This window comes from Mytilus trossulus, chromosome 9 (genome assembly GCF_036588685.1).
Source record: "Mytilus trossulus isolate FHL-02 chromosome 9, PNRI_Mtr1.1.1.hap1, whole genome shotgun sequence".
NCBI lineage: Eukaryota > Metazoa > Mollusca > Bivalvia > Mytilida > Mytilidae > Mytilus > Mytilus trossulus.
In genome coordinates this window covers 47026423-47039713 of record NC_086381.1, presented here as the reverse complement: position 1 = coordinate 47039713, position 13291 = coordinate 47026423, and the positions used below count along the sequence as shown (strand labels likewise).

The window sequence follows — 13291 nt, the reverse complement described above, 5'->3', positions numbered from 1 at the left end:
ACATTGTTTGATTTCATCAAAAATTGAATAATTGGGGTTCTTTGATATGCCAAATCTAACTGTGAATGTAGATTCTTAATTTTTGGTCCAGTTTTAAAATTGGTCTAAATTAAAGTGCAAAGGGTCCAAAATTAAACTAAGTTTGATTTTAACAAAAAAATGAATTCTTGGGGTTCTTTGATATGCTGAATCCTAGGATGTACTTAGATTTTTGATTATGGGCCCAGTTTTCAAGTTGGTCCAAATCAGGATCTAAAATTATTATATTAAGTATTGTGCAATAGCAAGTCTTTTCAATTGCACAGTATTGTGCAATGGCAAGAAATATCTAATTTCACAATATTGTGAAATAGCAAATTTTTTTTTAATTAAGAGTTATCTTTCTTTGTCCAGTATAGTAAGCAAGAAATATCTGCAAGAATTTTTTTTAATTGGAGTTATCTTTCTTTGTCCAGAATCAACTTAAATCTTTGTTATATACAATATACAATGTATATTCACTTTTTACTACCAACTGATAAATTTAAATAATCTTTACCATTCAGTGATAACAAGCAGTTTTTTTACATCATGTATTTAAATGAGTAGTAATTGTTGCAAACTCCATTAGAATATTTTAATTGAAATTAGTTTTGGAATAAGGGAAAGGGGGATGTGAATAAAAAATTGGGTTAAATTTTTCTCATTTGAAATTTCATAAATAAAAAGAAAATTTCTTCAAACATTATTTTGAGAGGATTAATATTCAACAGCATAGTGAACTGCTCTAAGAGAAAACAAAAATTTTAAGTTCATTTGAATACATTCATTCTGTGTCAGAAACCTATGCTGTGTCAACTATTTAATCACAATCCAAATTTAGAGCTGAATCCAGCTTGAATGTTGTGTCCATACTTGCCCCAACCGTTCAGGGTTCAACCTCTGCGGTCGTATAAAGCTACGCCCTGTGGAGCATCTGGTTGGTTATTATCTTGAATATTATTATAGATAGAGATAAACTGTAAACAGGAATAATGTTCAGCAAAGTAAGATTTACAAATAAGTCAACATAACGGAAATGGTCAGTTGACCCCTTTAGGAGTTATTGCCCTTTATAGTCAATTTTTAACCATTTTTCGTAAATCTTAGTAATCTTTTACAAAAATCTTCTCCTCTGAAACTAATGGGCAAAATACTTCCAAACTTTAACTGAATGTTCCTTAGGGTATCTAGTTTGTAAATTGTATCCGAAGTTATGATCTATCAACAAACATGGTCACCATTGCTAAAAATAGAACATAGGGGTCAAATGCAGTTTTTGGCTTAACTCAAAAACCAAAGCATTTAGAGCAAATCTGAAATGGGGTAATATTGTTTATCAGGTCAAGATCTATCTGCTCTGAAATTTTCAGATGAATCAGACAACCCATTGTTGGGTTGCTGCCCCTGAATTGGTAATTTTAAGGAAATTATGCTGTTTTTGGTTATTATCTTGAATATTATTATAGATAGAGATAAACTGTAAACAGGAATAATGTTCAGCAAAGTAAGATTTACAAATAAGTCAACATAACGGAAATGGTCTGTTGACCCCTTTAGGAGTTATTGCCCTTTATAGTCAATTTTTAACCATTTTTCGTAAATCTTAGTAATCTTTTACAAAAATCTTCTCCTCTGAAACTACTGGGCAAAATACTTCCAAACTTTAACTGAATGTTCCTTAGGGTATCTAGTTTGTAAATTGTATCCGAAGTTATGATCTATCAACAAACATGGTCGCCATTGCTAAAAATAGAACATAGGGGTCAAATGCAGTTTTTGGCTTATAACTCAAAAACCAAAGCATTTAGAGCAAATCTGACCTGGGGTTGTATTGTTTATCAGGTCAAGATCTATCTGCCCTGAAATTTTCAGATGAATCAACAATTTAGATTAGTTCACTTTTTTTTATCAGGAATTGGCTTGAAACAGTTTTAAAATTTTAAAACTTTTAATTATAACAAACCATTGTTTATTAGTTTATTTCCCATCAATCATAATGTTTATTTTAGTCATTTGAATTTTTATTAGAAGTAAATATATATTTTTGCAATCAAGAAAGAATCCACATTTCAATAAATAAGTTTTTTAATAAGTTACGTTGAAAAATAAAATTGAAAGTGCCCTGTGTGGAAAAACACTTTAAAAATTGGTCAAAAGGCACTCTTAAACTTTTAATGACCCTTTTAATCTTCAATGCCATATAACCTGTGTTTCAACTGACAAAATGCCCCAAAAGAACATATTTAGATTATTTTTGTTGGCACTTTAAAGCTTTGAGCTGTTGGTCTAAATTTATGTCTGACAAGGATAGTTGGTAACATTTACTAGAAGAATTTTTGCATTGTTTTGTTTTTTTGAAACATGTTCAGAACCGGCAACATAAATTCGATAGATATAAACTGAAGTTTAAATAAAATTGTGCAAATTTAGAGATCCATATTATTTAATTTGAGCTCATTTTATCCTTATAAATACTGGAAAAGCAAGTAACCTTCTAAAGACCTGCTGTAAATGCAGTTTTCAGCAATAGTGCTTTATAAATGTTCATTTTTTCCCACCATACCTTAATATGAAATAATTCAAACTACTGTTCTAATCTTTCCATGAGTGATATCCATCACTTTGATTTATAGTGACATGTGTTTTATGATATTAAACATTGTATCAATAAGCGATTATAATTACCAGTATCAATACCTGGTCCCTTTTGGACCTATATATTTTACTCTTAACATTTATATAAAAAGAATATTAATCATTTATACATGTACTTGTTATAACATTTATGATGTCTTTTTTAGGCAAATATCATAAGTTCTGGAATATGCCAAATGCTCATCATACTACAATTACAAGTTTGTGCAGTAGAGATGAGAAATACAAAAAGTTTGGGGAAGTTCCAAATGTTCACCATGGTACCAGTGAGGATCATAGAATAGATACGGTTGATAGTGAAGGGCACCAGTTTTATGTTGCCTTAGACCATAGTTACCTTTACCTACCAAACATTAATGTGGTTGAATTTGTGCTTGAAAAATCTAAACGCTTGTTTGATACACTTAAAAAAGACTGTGAGCAAAATTTAAATGAACACGGCCCTTTTGTATTGGTCAAAAACTCAAAGTATGTACGGTATATTGATTTGTATGACACAGAAAATCCAACAGTCAAAACGTGCATTACCATTTACGACAATTTTCAAGCTGAAATAGTTGTTCATGGTGTACAGTTACAAAAGAGTCATGCCATTTGGGACACACCTGGCCTACCCGTCAACTTTGTAAGTACACAGCATGTACAGGAGCTGCTCCATACAGCATCATACCACCAAGTATGTATTGGCAACCCAGAACCGGATTTTCAAATGGATTTGCCTTTTCCAGGTTACTATGGTAATAAGCCTTCTTCAACCTTTGCAGGATATAGAGAGGATGATTTGGGTGCATATAATAAAAACTTCCACTACAAGAGCACCATAAGGTCATCCAACTGCTCTTTGCTTTCAAGAGTAGAAAGATGTAAAAGTTGTCAGGGCTATCGTAAGGCTCTTCACAAAAGGAAAAATCGTCTTAAGAAAAAAGTTCCACCTGAAGAAATAAATTGGTTGTCATGTAACAAGGCAAATACAACTTTGACAGAAAGTGAGAAAGTTATAAAATTAAAACAACTTACAGCTATGTTAACTGATCTGAAGGCAAAGAATAAAAACTTAGAGAAGATATTACAAGTACATGGAATAGAGACGAAATTACAAGTATCTGAAATAGATAAGAATTCACAAGTAAATGGAATAGAGATGAAATTACGAGTAAATGAAATATTGAAAAAGTCACACGTAAATGGAAAAGTAAAGAATTTACAAGTAAATGAAGTCGGGAAGAAATTACAAGTAAATGTAATAGAGAAGTCACAAGTAAATGGAATAGTTAAGAATTTACAAGTAAATGAAGTTGGGAAGAAATTACAAGTAAATGAAAAGGAGAAGAATTCACAAGAAAATGAAATAGAGAAGAATTCACAAGAAGATGAAATAAAGAACAATTTACAAGTAAATGAAATCTGGAAAAAAATAAAAGTAAATGAAATAGAGAAGAATTCACAAGGAAATGAAGTAATGATTCAGATAACAAGGCTTTTTAACCATTGATGAAAAAACTAAATTAAAGAGATGGAAAGGCAGTGCTCAGATGGCAGTATCTTTATTAGCAGTTGTTATGGGAGTAGCAAATGAAATAAAACTGATTGATAGAAAAAAAGGTATGAGATGGAACCCAACGATGATATGATGGTATCTTTATCTAAAGAGCAAGTCATCTTTAATTTCTGAATTGCTTTGTGACACTTAGTCGTCATCCACTGGCCAAGTGAGTGATAATGATATGACAGTCACATTATTAAGTTAGGAGTATGTTATAATTCACATATCATAGACATGATGGAGGCATTAGCAAATGTGATCAAGTCGGAGAACCTTATTGAGGAGTTGTACTGCTCAGTATGTTGGTATCCTTGGTGAGGAAATAAGAATAAAAGAAAATCAAAGAGTTAAATTTGATGAACTTGTCTTGTTACATGTAATTATGCATTAGGAAGTACACCACTAATTCATGGTCCCATTGCTTTCTATGTTAAATTCCTCCGTTTCAAAAAGGCACACCTCTTTTATTTAAAGTTCAAATAAAGTGGCAATCATTGCATTTCAAAGCAACAATTTATGGTGTCTTGTACTGATAAAATCAACATACCTTGCATGGCATATAAGAAAGAACTGGTTCCCGGAAGTTCAGATGTACCAAAACAGGTACTTCAGATCTGACAAACAGACAAAATGTACCCTCTTTTTAAAATTTGGTGCAGTTCTTTTAATATTCAAAACTAAAAGTCCAAAAGTGTTCTACAATGATCACCAGTCCTTCAGCTTTCATTTGATACCAAAAATACCTAAATATTCTACATATTTTGAAAGTTACACTCATGCGTAGGAACTATTTTGTGTTAAATATGTACTACTTTCTGGTATGTGCTTTCTGGCCGGGCCTTAATTAGTGGTGTTACACCATTAGCTAACTAAAGTAAAAAAAAAACCAATGCAATGAAAGATGTGTATAGTAAACATGACATGTTATTTTGTATTTATAAGAAAATTCACATTTGTTGAAATCTTATAAATATGCTTTTTACTGTTTTTAAGGTAAAGTCTATTTAAAAGATAATTTTAATATCTGCTTTTGATTTTTTTTTTTTTTTTAGAGAGATTTTGAAATGTACCATCACATTATCATGATTATTATTTGATAGTATTTTGTTAAAAAAAGGTGTAACAGAGAGGGTTTGGTTAAGTAACAATTTTTCTCTAATTTTCATGCTTTTTTTTTTACATATCTTGATTGTTGTGAGAAAATATTTCTTGTCTCTGGAGATTACTTTGTTATCTACAAATGGTTTGGTCAAAATTCTATTATGATGTCAACTTTTCTTAATTTCGTCTGAATTTCCTATTGTGGCGTCATAGAAAAAGGTGATCATACCTGATTACTTCACATAAAAAACCACAACATTCTGCAAATCTTTGAAAAGGAATGTTGTTTAGATATCATCTAAAAATCATTTAAGAAACAGATTCCACCACTGTGACAATTGTGTATCACCATAATAGATAAATGTCCAATTTAAACCTTGTGTCAGAAACCTATCTTGTGTCAACTATTTAATCACAATCCAAATTCAGAGCTGCATCAAGCTTAAATGTTGTGTCCATACTTGCCCCATCTGTTCAGTGTTTGACCGCTGCGGTTGTATAAAGCTGCGCCCTGTGGAGCATCTGGTTTGCTCATATCACATAAACCAAAGCATTTGGAGCAAATCTGGTTCATTAGTTCAACATCTATCTGTCCTGAAATTATCAGACCAATCAGGCAACCAGTTATTGGGTTGCTACCCCAGATAACTTTTAGAAATTTTGCAGCTTTTGGTTATTATCTTCAATATTATGATAGAAAGAGTTAACTGTAAACAGCTATAATGTACAGAAAAGTAAGACCTACAAACAAGTCAACACACCCAAAATGTTCAATTGACCCCTTAAGGAGTAATTGCCCTAATTAATAGTCAATTTTCATAAATTTTGTAAATTTTGTATAGATTATTTTCCTCTGTAACTATTGGGCCAAGTTCATCATAGATAGAGATAATTGTAAGCAGCAAGAATGTCTGTAAAGTAAGATCTACAAACACATCACCATCACTGAAACACAGTTTTGTCATGAATCCATCTGCGTCCTTTGTTTCATATGCACATAGACCAAGGTGAGGGACACATGATCTTTAGAACCTCTAGTTAGCATTACACATAAAAATGAGATAAATATGATTGCCAAACAGACAACTATTCACCATAGTTTAAAGGATGTGAATGTAAGCAGTTAAAGCCTTCATCAATAAGAAAATAATTGTTTAATTGACTGTAAAAGGTCCTATGAAACAGATCAATTGAGAAAACTAACTGGCTTATTCAAAACAAAGCAATTTAGGAAAAAACATGACAGAAATGTACCAACGACAACCACTTTACCACAGGCTTCTAACATATAAAGAATGTGGTTTGTTTAAACATGACTGCAAGTGCTTAACCCTTGGACATAAGTGTGGTAGTGCAACATAAGAAGGTAAAACAAATTAAAAAAATCAGTCAAAAAGTGCTCAACTCTTAAAAATGCGAATGGAAATTGGTGAATGAATCAAAGAGACTAAACCTGACCATATAACAGACACCAGCAGAAGGTCACCAGTAGGTCTTCAATGCAGCGAGAAATTCCCGCACCCGGAGGCGTCCTTCAGCTGGCCCCTAAACAAATATATATACTAGTTCACTGATAATGAAGGCCATACTAAACTCCAAATTATAAACAAGAAACAAAAGTTAAAAATAAGACAAGACTAACAAAGGAATGAAAATGAAATAGTTGCCAATGACAAGCAGCTGTCAGTCAAGGTTAATTTTGCAGGAAGGGCGGAATCAACATATCCCAGAAAGTGTTCTAGTCACAAGAAGAAATGGTCGTTTGTGCATGGAGATCGAATTGAACTTGATATCAAAGTATACAAAACTACAGGCGCTTTGGTATATGATACAGATATTATTGTCGATTAAAATATTAAATTTTCTATATTTATAATACATATCTATCATTTATGTACATATCTCACCTGGGAACAGTATATGTCAATATATATGTTCCTGGTCTCACCTAGTTTCGAGTGATTTAAACGACTCAGAAAATACTAAATTTTTCTTAGTATGTATTGTGCCAAGCGCCTGTGGATAAAACTAGATAGCTGACATGGTTCAAATTAAAGTAAGACCACATATTTTCCGGTATCAAATCATTTAAAAAAAACACCAATGAAGGGTTAAACTTGCACTAAGTCGTGTTCAGACCCTTTAACAGAAAATAAAAGAATATTGAGTAAGCGTACACAGGACCTATAATCGCACTGTGCCACACAGAGTAAATGCATAGAACACATACAAATGATTAATGGTCAAAGTTTTTATTCCTGTTCTTCATCTTGATAGTTTCAGGACGGTCTTTAATAACAAAAGAATCATTAATACCATCTTGAAAGGAATAACATCGTCGTCACTTCAAAGGTTTCATCTGCGTTACCGCCATGCAACTTTCAATAACTTGTTAATTGGTTCAATATCTGGCATGGAAGTTGCCTGTTCCCTATTGTCAACCTAAGCAGTACTAGCACTTAAAGTATAATACTGCACTGTCACTATCTTAAAACTTAAATAATCATCAAAGTCAGTACAATACAAGACAAGAACAGACAGACTGGACAGATCCAGTATTAATGATAATGAGAATTACGAATTTTGCCTTATCCTACACACAGGCCTATTAAGAATCTTTTAATGTCCCTAAAATCTTGAATTCTAATAATACAATGAATTATGTTTTTGCTTTTGAGTCCAGAATATTGTTGAAAAAATAACTATAAATTATTTGCGTTTCAATATAAGAAATCTTCATCTTGAGTGCGAGAAACGCCCAGAATGCACGATTTTGCGTTATTTTTCTCAGAGCTTCTGGGCCTTAATCGGCCCCAAGACCCTTCGCCCAAATTTTTTCGTCTCGCTCCGATCGGCGAATATATTTTGCGTCACTATTTACGGCCCTGGCTGGTATTACATTTTTGTACACTACACCCTTGAAACCCTACCATGCAGAAAGAGTAGTATTCAGTCAAAAAATAACTTAATAGGTCTCGGTTGGTAAAATTTTTTTAAAAAGTTTTTCTCCATTTTGAATATCTCACAATTCGTTAAGAAACCTAGAGCTGCACTAAATATCATACAAAAATGTTTGGTACACTAAAAATACAATTAACTTAGAAACAACTCCAAGCGATCACGAGGAGTTGCCAGATGAGTAAATTGTTGACTAAGAACGATCAAGAACAATTATCTGTTGACTACGTACTTTATATTCCATTCAGGAGCGGATCCAGCCATTTGAAATAGGGGGAGGTCAAACTATATGTCCCTATTCAAATGCATTGATCGGCCAAAAAAAGGGGGGGGGTCCAACTCCGGAACCCCCCCTCTGGATCCGCAAAAAAAAATGTAATAAGCATTTATTTAGTACTAATGGTTGAAGCTAAAATGGATATCATATTTTCTATATAATATATTGTAAATATTTTGGTATTAAGCTTCCCGTTAAAGATACACTCAAGACTCAGGAAGATCAAAGTTTTACTCGTAATAATACAGAACCAGGTCCGCACTATGATGAGTGGTGCACAGTTAGACCCCAGTGGGATTCCGATAACTTGGCGACATATGAAATCTCCAAAACAAATACAAAAAAGAAGATGAAAAATCACAAAAATACTGAACTCCGAGGAAAATTCAAAACGGAAAGTACCTAATCAAATGGCAAAATCAAATGATAAAACACATCAAATGTAGAAAATGGTGGATTGAACCTGGTTTTATAGCGCTAAACATGCTAAACCTCTCACTTGTACGACATGTACAGTCGCATCAAATGTTATCGTAATCGACAAAGCAGGTACAATAAAGGCATAGTTCTTTTGTTTGTTGTTACTTTTAAATAAAAAATGACCTCCGAAAGTTTGAACCAGCTGAGACATATAATGTCTCTTTTTTAATAAATATTCGTATTTTGACTTTGTAAATGCACATTAGGAAGTCGGTTAGTTTTTTAATGAGATTATGAGGCAAAGTGGTTTATTATACGAATACATAGTATCCTGCTTACAAGAGGAGAAAAAAGGTGGGGGTACGGTCAGGGTCCTGATTTTGTAATCCCGGGCTTATAAACATGAAATCCCGAGGTCTCGAATTAAAGAATAAAGTTCCCTGCGTTTCCCTAAATAAAGGCAACATAAGTAGGGAAAAGGGACAGGACCTTTTACGGGACGTAGGGATCGGGTGTTTTTACGCTCGGGATTTCGGGATTGTTCCTATCATGGGACCAGGGAATTCTTTTTTTCAAATTTAGGGATGTCGGGATTTGAATTTCTTTAAATTCGGGACCTCGGGATTTCATGTTTTAAGCTCAGAATTTTGGGATCAGGACCCCTCCTACCCCCTCTAGTATGGAAGAAATAGTTATATGCTTTCCAATGGACTGTTACTTTTAAATATGTAACAGAATGTGTTCCTTATAGAACAAATGGTATAGAATATTTGCAATGTTTATAACAAAACTTTCCAGGAAAATGACCGAGGCTCCCGCAGGGTAAAAAACGACCTGCGACCTCCGGACTTTTTAGAGGCGATTTCCGACCTGAGGGCCTTCTAAAAACGACCTGCGACCTGTAAAATTTGGAAAAAACGACCTCCGACTTCACCCACGCTAAAAACGACCTTGCCATTTTTGGCACGTATGTATGTATGTATGTACTGGTAAAATGCCTCCGATATCCGAAGAACCCCTCGAAAGCTGCGAGGGTACAGTGGCATCCATGTACACTCCCTAACGGGATTAATGGAGATGTGTCACTAACGTATATTTATACGACAATTATTTTTACAAGGACAATCAATCCCCACCCAATTCAACACAAAGGGAGTGCTAGGACACCGGGAAGTCTGTTATTGTAGTGGAGGAAGCCGAAGTACTCGGAGAGAACCACCGGGCCACTCGGTGGAAACAGACAAACCAGAGAGATATCAGAAGATTGATCTCCAGGTCAAAGTAGGGTCACTTTGACCAACCGAGGCCCCCAACGTACCCATTCTAGTTTAAACTCCAGTCTGGGTACCAGAGATGTGTGTGAGAGGGTGAAAATTACCCTTCTAATGTACTGATATTTTTAGCACCCCGAGTGAGAATCGAACTCGGGACCTTCAGCACTGTAGCCATCGGTCTTAACCACTAGACCACGAACTCACATCGCACGATGTTTTCCATTGTCGTCCTTTGTCGCCACTTCGGTTATCTGACAGATCGGCAAAACGGCGCGCGGTTACTGGTTCTCTGTCTCAGCCTATTTCCCCCTTCCCCCATGACTGTACGTTCTTCCCACTAGTAGACACTAAATCGGGATGAACAATCGGCTGGCGTCATCGGACCGATCTGATGAAAAAAAAATGCCCAAATCACATGTCTGTTATTAAACATAAACTGCTGACTGTTGGTCCCACCAACCATGGTCAGCCATACTGTTTTTCCGGCCATCTCAGTCACAATTTTGTCTACTGTATTGTACCCCACTACACGCAGTAGATAAGATTTAAATGTCGTGATGGTTGGATATCCGTCCGTATTTCCATCTGTCATACCGTCCCATGGTGGTGTCCTGATGAAAACTTGAGAACGGATCAAAGATTTATTTCGTTTTTCCCAATTGTTCAAGCCATTGTCCTACAAGACCACGATCGCTCTCCGCCTCACTGCGATCTAAAATAAGTTCAGATCGTGGTGAGCTCGCGGTATGAAAATGTAAATTTTCGTTGCTTTCACGCTGCATCTACGTCCTCATTCATACGCTTCTACAACGATCCCGCTACGATTAGACCACCGTTTCTCACAGCGCTTATTCTTAGATATGTCTCCATGTATGTAACCAACCTGATTCGTCATGCAAGGGTTGCCATGGTAACAGGGATTGCATGTGTGTAACCAGCGTAACCAATGTAACCATTAGGTGAAGGAAAGTTACAAATAGACTTGAGAAGTTGTGAATGATAAATGATAGTTTGTATGGGTGTAACCAATGTAACCAATGTAACCATTATGTCAATGGGGGTTACAAAACAAGATACCTATATTCAGGTGCACATTTTGTGCCTTATATGCTTATTCTGCGGTATCAGGTCCGTTCGCGCCCAATACACTTTCGCACCCTACATGTTCGCACCTCGCACATTCACACCCAAAGTCCGTTCGCATCATACACGTTCGCATCCTTCACGTTCGCAAAACTTTGTTTCCAATTTGTTTTCAGACAATATGACAACAAAACTTGCCTGATTACAAAGTCATTACCTCTCAAAACCAATTAAAAAAATTGGGCTCGAACGTGTAGAGTGCGAACGTGAAGGGTACGATAGTGAAAGGGTGCGAACGTGACCCGGATTCTTATTCTGCGATCTCTACGCTTATCAAGATCTTTCTACGCTCATCACGTTCTCACTACGACTATACCACGAGTTATCCGATTGCAACACGATCTTACCACACTTTTACTGCGATTATTGTACTTTCTTATCACGCCTTTGCTGCGATTATTGTACGTTCTTACCACGCATTTACTGCGATTAATGTACGTTCATACCGCGATCTTACTACGTTATCTGTATTAACGTCAACATCGTGTTCCATATCAACACCATTCCATTCCTTCTATTTCTAATTAATACACGTACATAGATTTCTTGGAAACAATACAGTCATGCCACCAAAATGTTAAAGAACACGTGGGCGTAGTGGTAGGGTGGTGTAGAGGTAAAGGGAACTCTGATAGTAACGAATCTTGATCAAGCAGAGATCTCGGACCGACCAATCCAACCTAAATTTCAACCTTTTGCTGGTCCATGAAGCTCAAATGACGATATTTTAGTGAACGATAGCAAGGATGACACAGATGTGTCAATAGATATAGGAACATGCGGTATTATATATAGTGCCATTGAGACAACTCTCCATCCAAGTAACAATTTATAAAAGTAAACCATTAAAGCCAAGGTACGTATGGGCTTCAACACGGAGCCTTGGCTCACACCGAAAGGCTATGAAAGGTCCAAAAAATAACTAGTGTTAAACCATTCAAACGGGAAAACCAACGGTATAATCTATATATGGTTGAGCCATTAGAAAAAAAGGGACAAGAACTACATACAGACAAACAAAACCTGGAGATATATAACATTTTTATGTGCAAATGACAATGAGAATGATGGTCGTAGTATGAAAGTAATCAGGTCGTAAGGAAAGCGTGATGAGGACGACAAAGGCGTGCTAGAATCGTACTATGCTCTTGAACAGCGTGGTGTAAACGTATTATAGTCGTAGTGGAAGCGTAGTTGTGTCGCGGTGAGAACGTGATGGTCGTAATAAAGTCGCTGTGATATCGTAGTGCAGTCTCTCCGAATAGAATCACGCTTTCGCTACGCTCTCACTACGATGGTACAGCGACCTTTGCGATATTACTACGACCTTAAGCTGGGGTCACACATTCACGATTTTTACTGCCGTCCTTGACAGGACCATTCCCGATTAAAATTTATTAAAAGTCTGATCAAGATCCTATGAATCGTGGATGGAAATTCAAACTTTAATTAAAATTTGTAAAACAAATAATTTAATCACGACAACAATTCTCAGATCCGGACATCCTGGCATTTACATTTGTCAGGAGGTGATGCCATCCGGATTCCTCTAGATTTTTCATCTATTTGAAGGGGATTTCTGATTATTTATATTGCAGATTATTTTTTAACCAGATATTGTTCAGGAAGCGTCGATATTCAACCGTTTCACAGCGAATTTATCCCGATAATCCCGTTCTAAATCCGCTTCTTATCCGATTTGTATCTTTCGCAAAGGTAAAATTCGACTGAGTGACTGTCCTGACTGCGTCCGTATTCTACCGAATGTAATCCGACAGAGATCAGATAGTGACAAGACACTGAACCGACGCTGACGGAAGTTATCCGTTCGAAAACTGTCGGCATACTCGGGATGATCAGGTATACTGTCGGAACGTAAACCTGTCACGGTCCGCTCTA

The 13291-nt window shown here is 35.6% G+C and overlaps 1 protein-coding gene across 3 annotated transcripts in view; it reads left to right on the top strand.

Annotated features, from left to right (window-relative positions):
- Window positions 1-4571, top strand: part of LOC134683025 (uncharacterized) — a 36740-nt gene extending 32169 nt beyond the window's left edge. For all 3 annotated transcript variants that reach the window (XM_063542028.1, XM_063542026.1, XM_063542027.1), the window contains one exon: window positions 2823-4571. In XM_063542028.1, the coding sequence (XP_063398098.1) occupies window positions 2823-4168 (1346 nt within the window). In that variant the 3' untranslated portion in view covers window positions 4169-4571. The remainder of the gene's footprint in view (window positions 1-2822) is intronic.
- Window positions 4572-13291: the final 8720 nt, after the last annotated feature.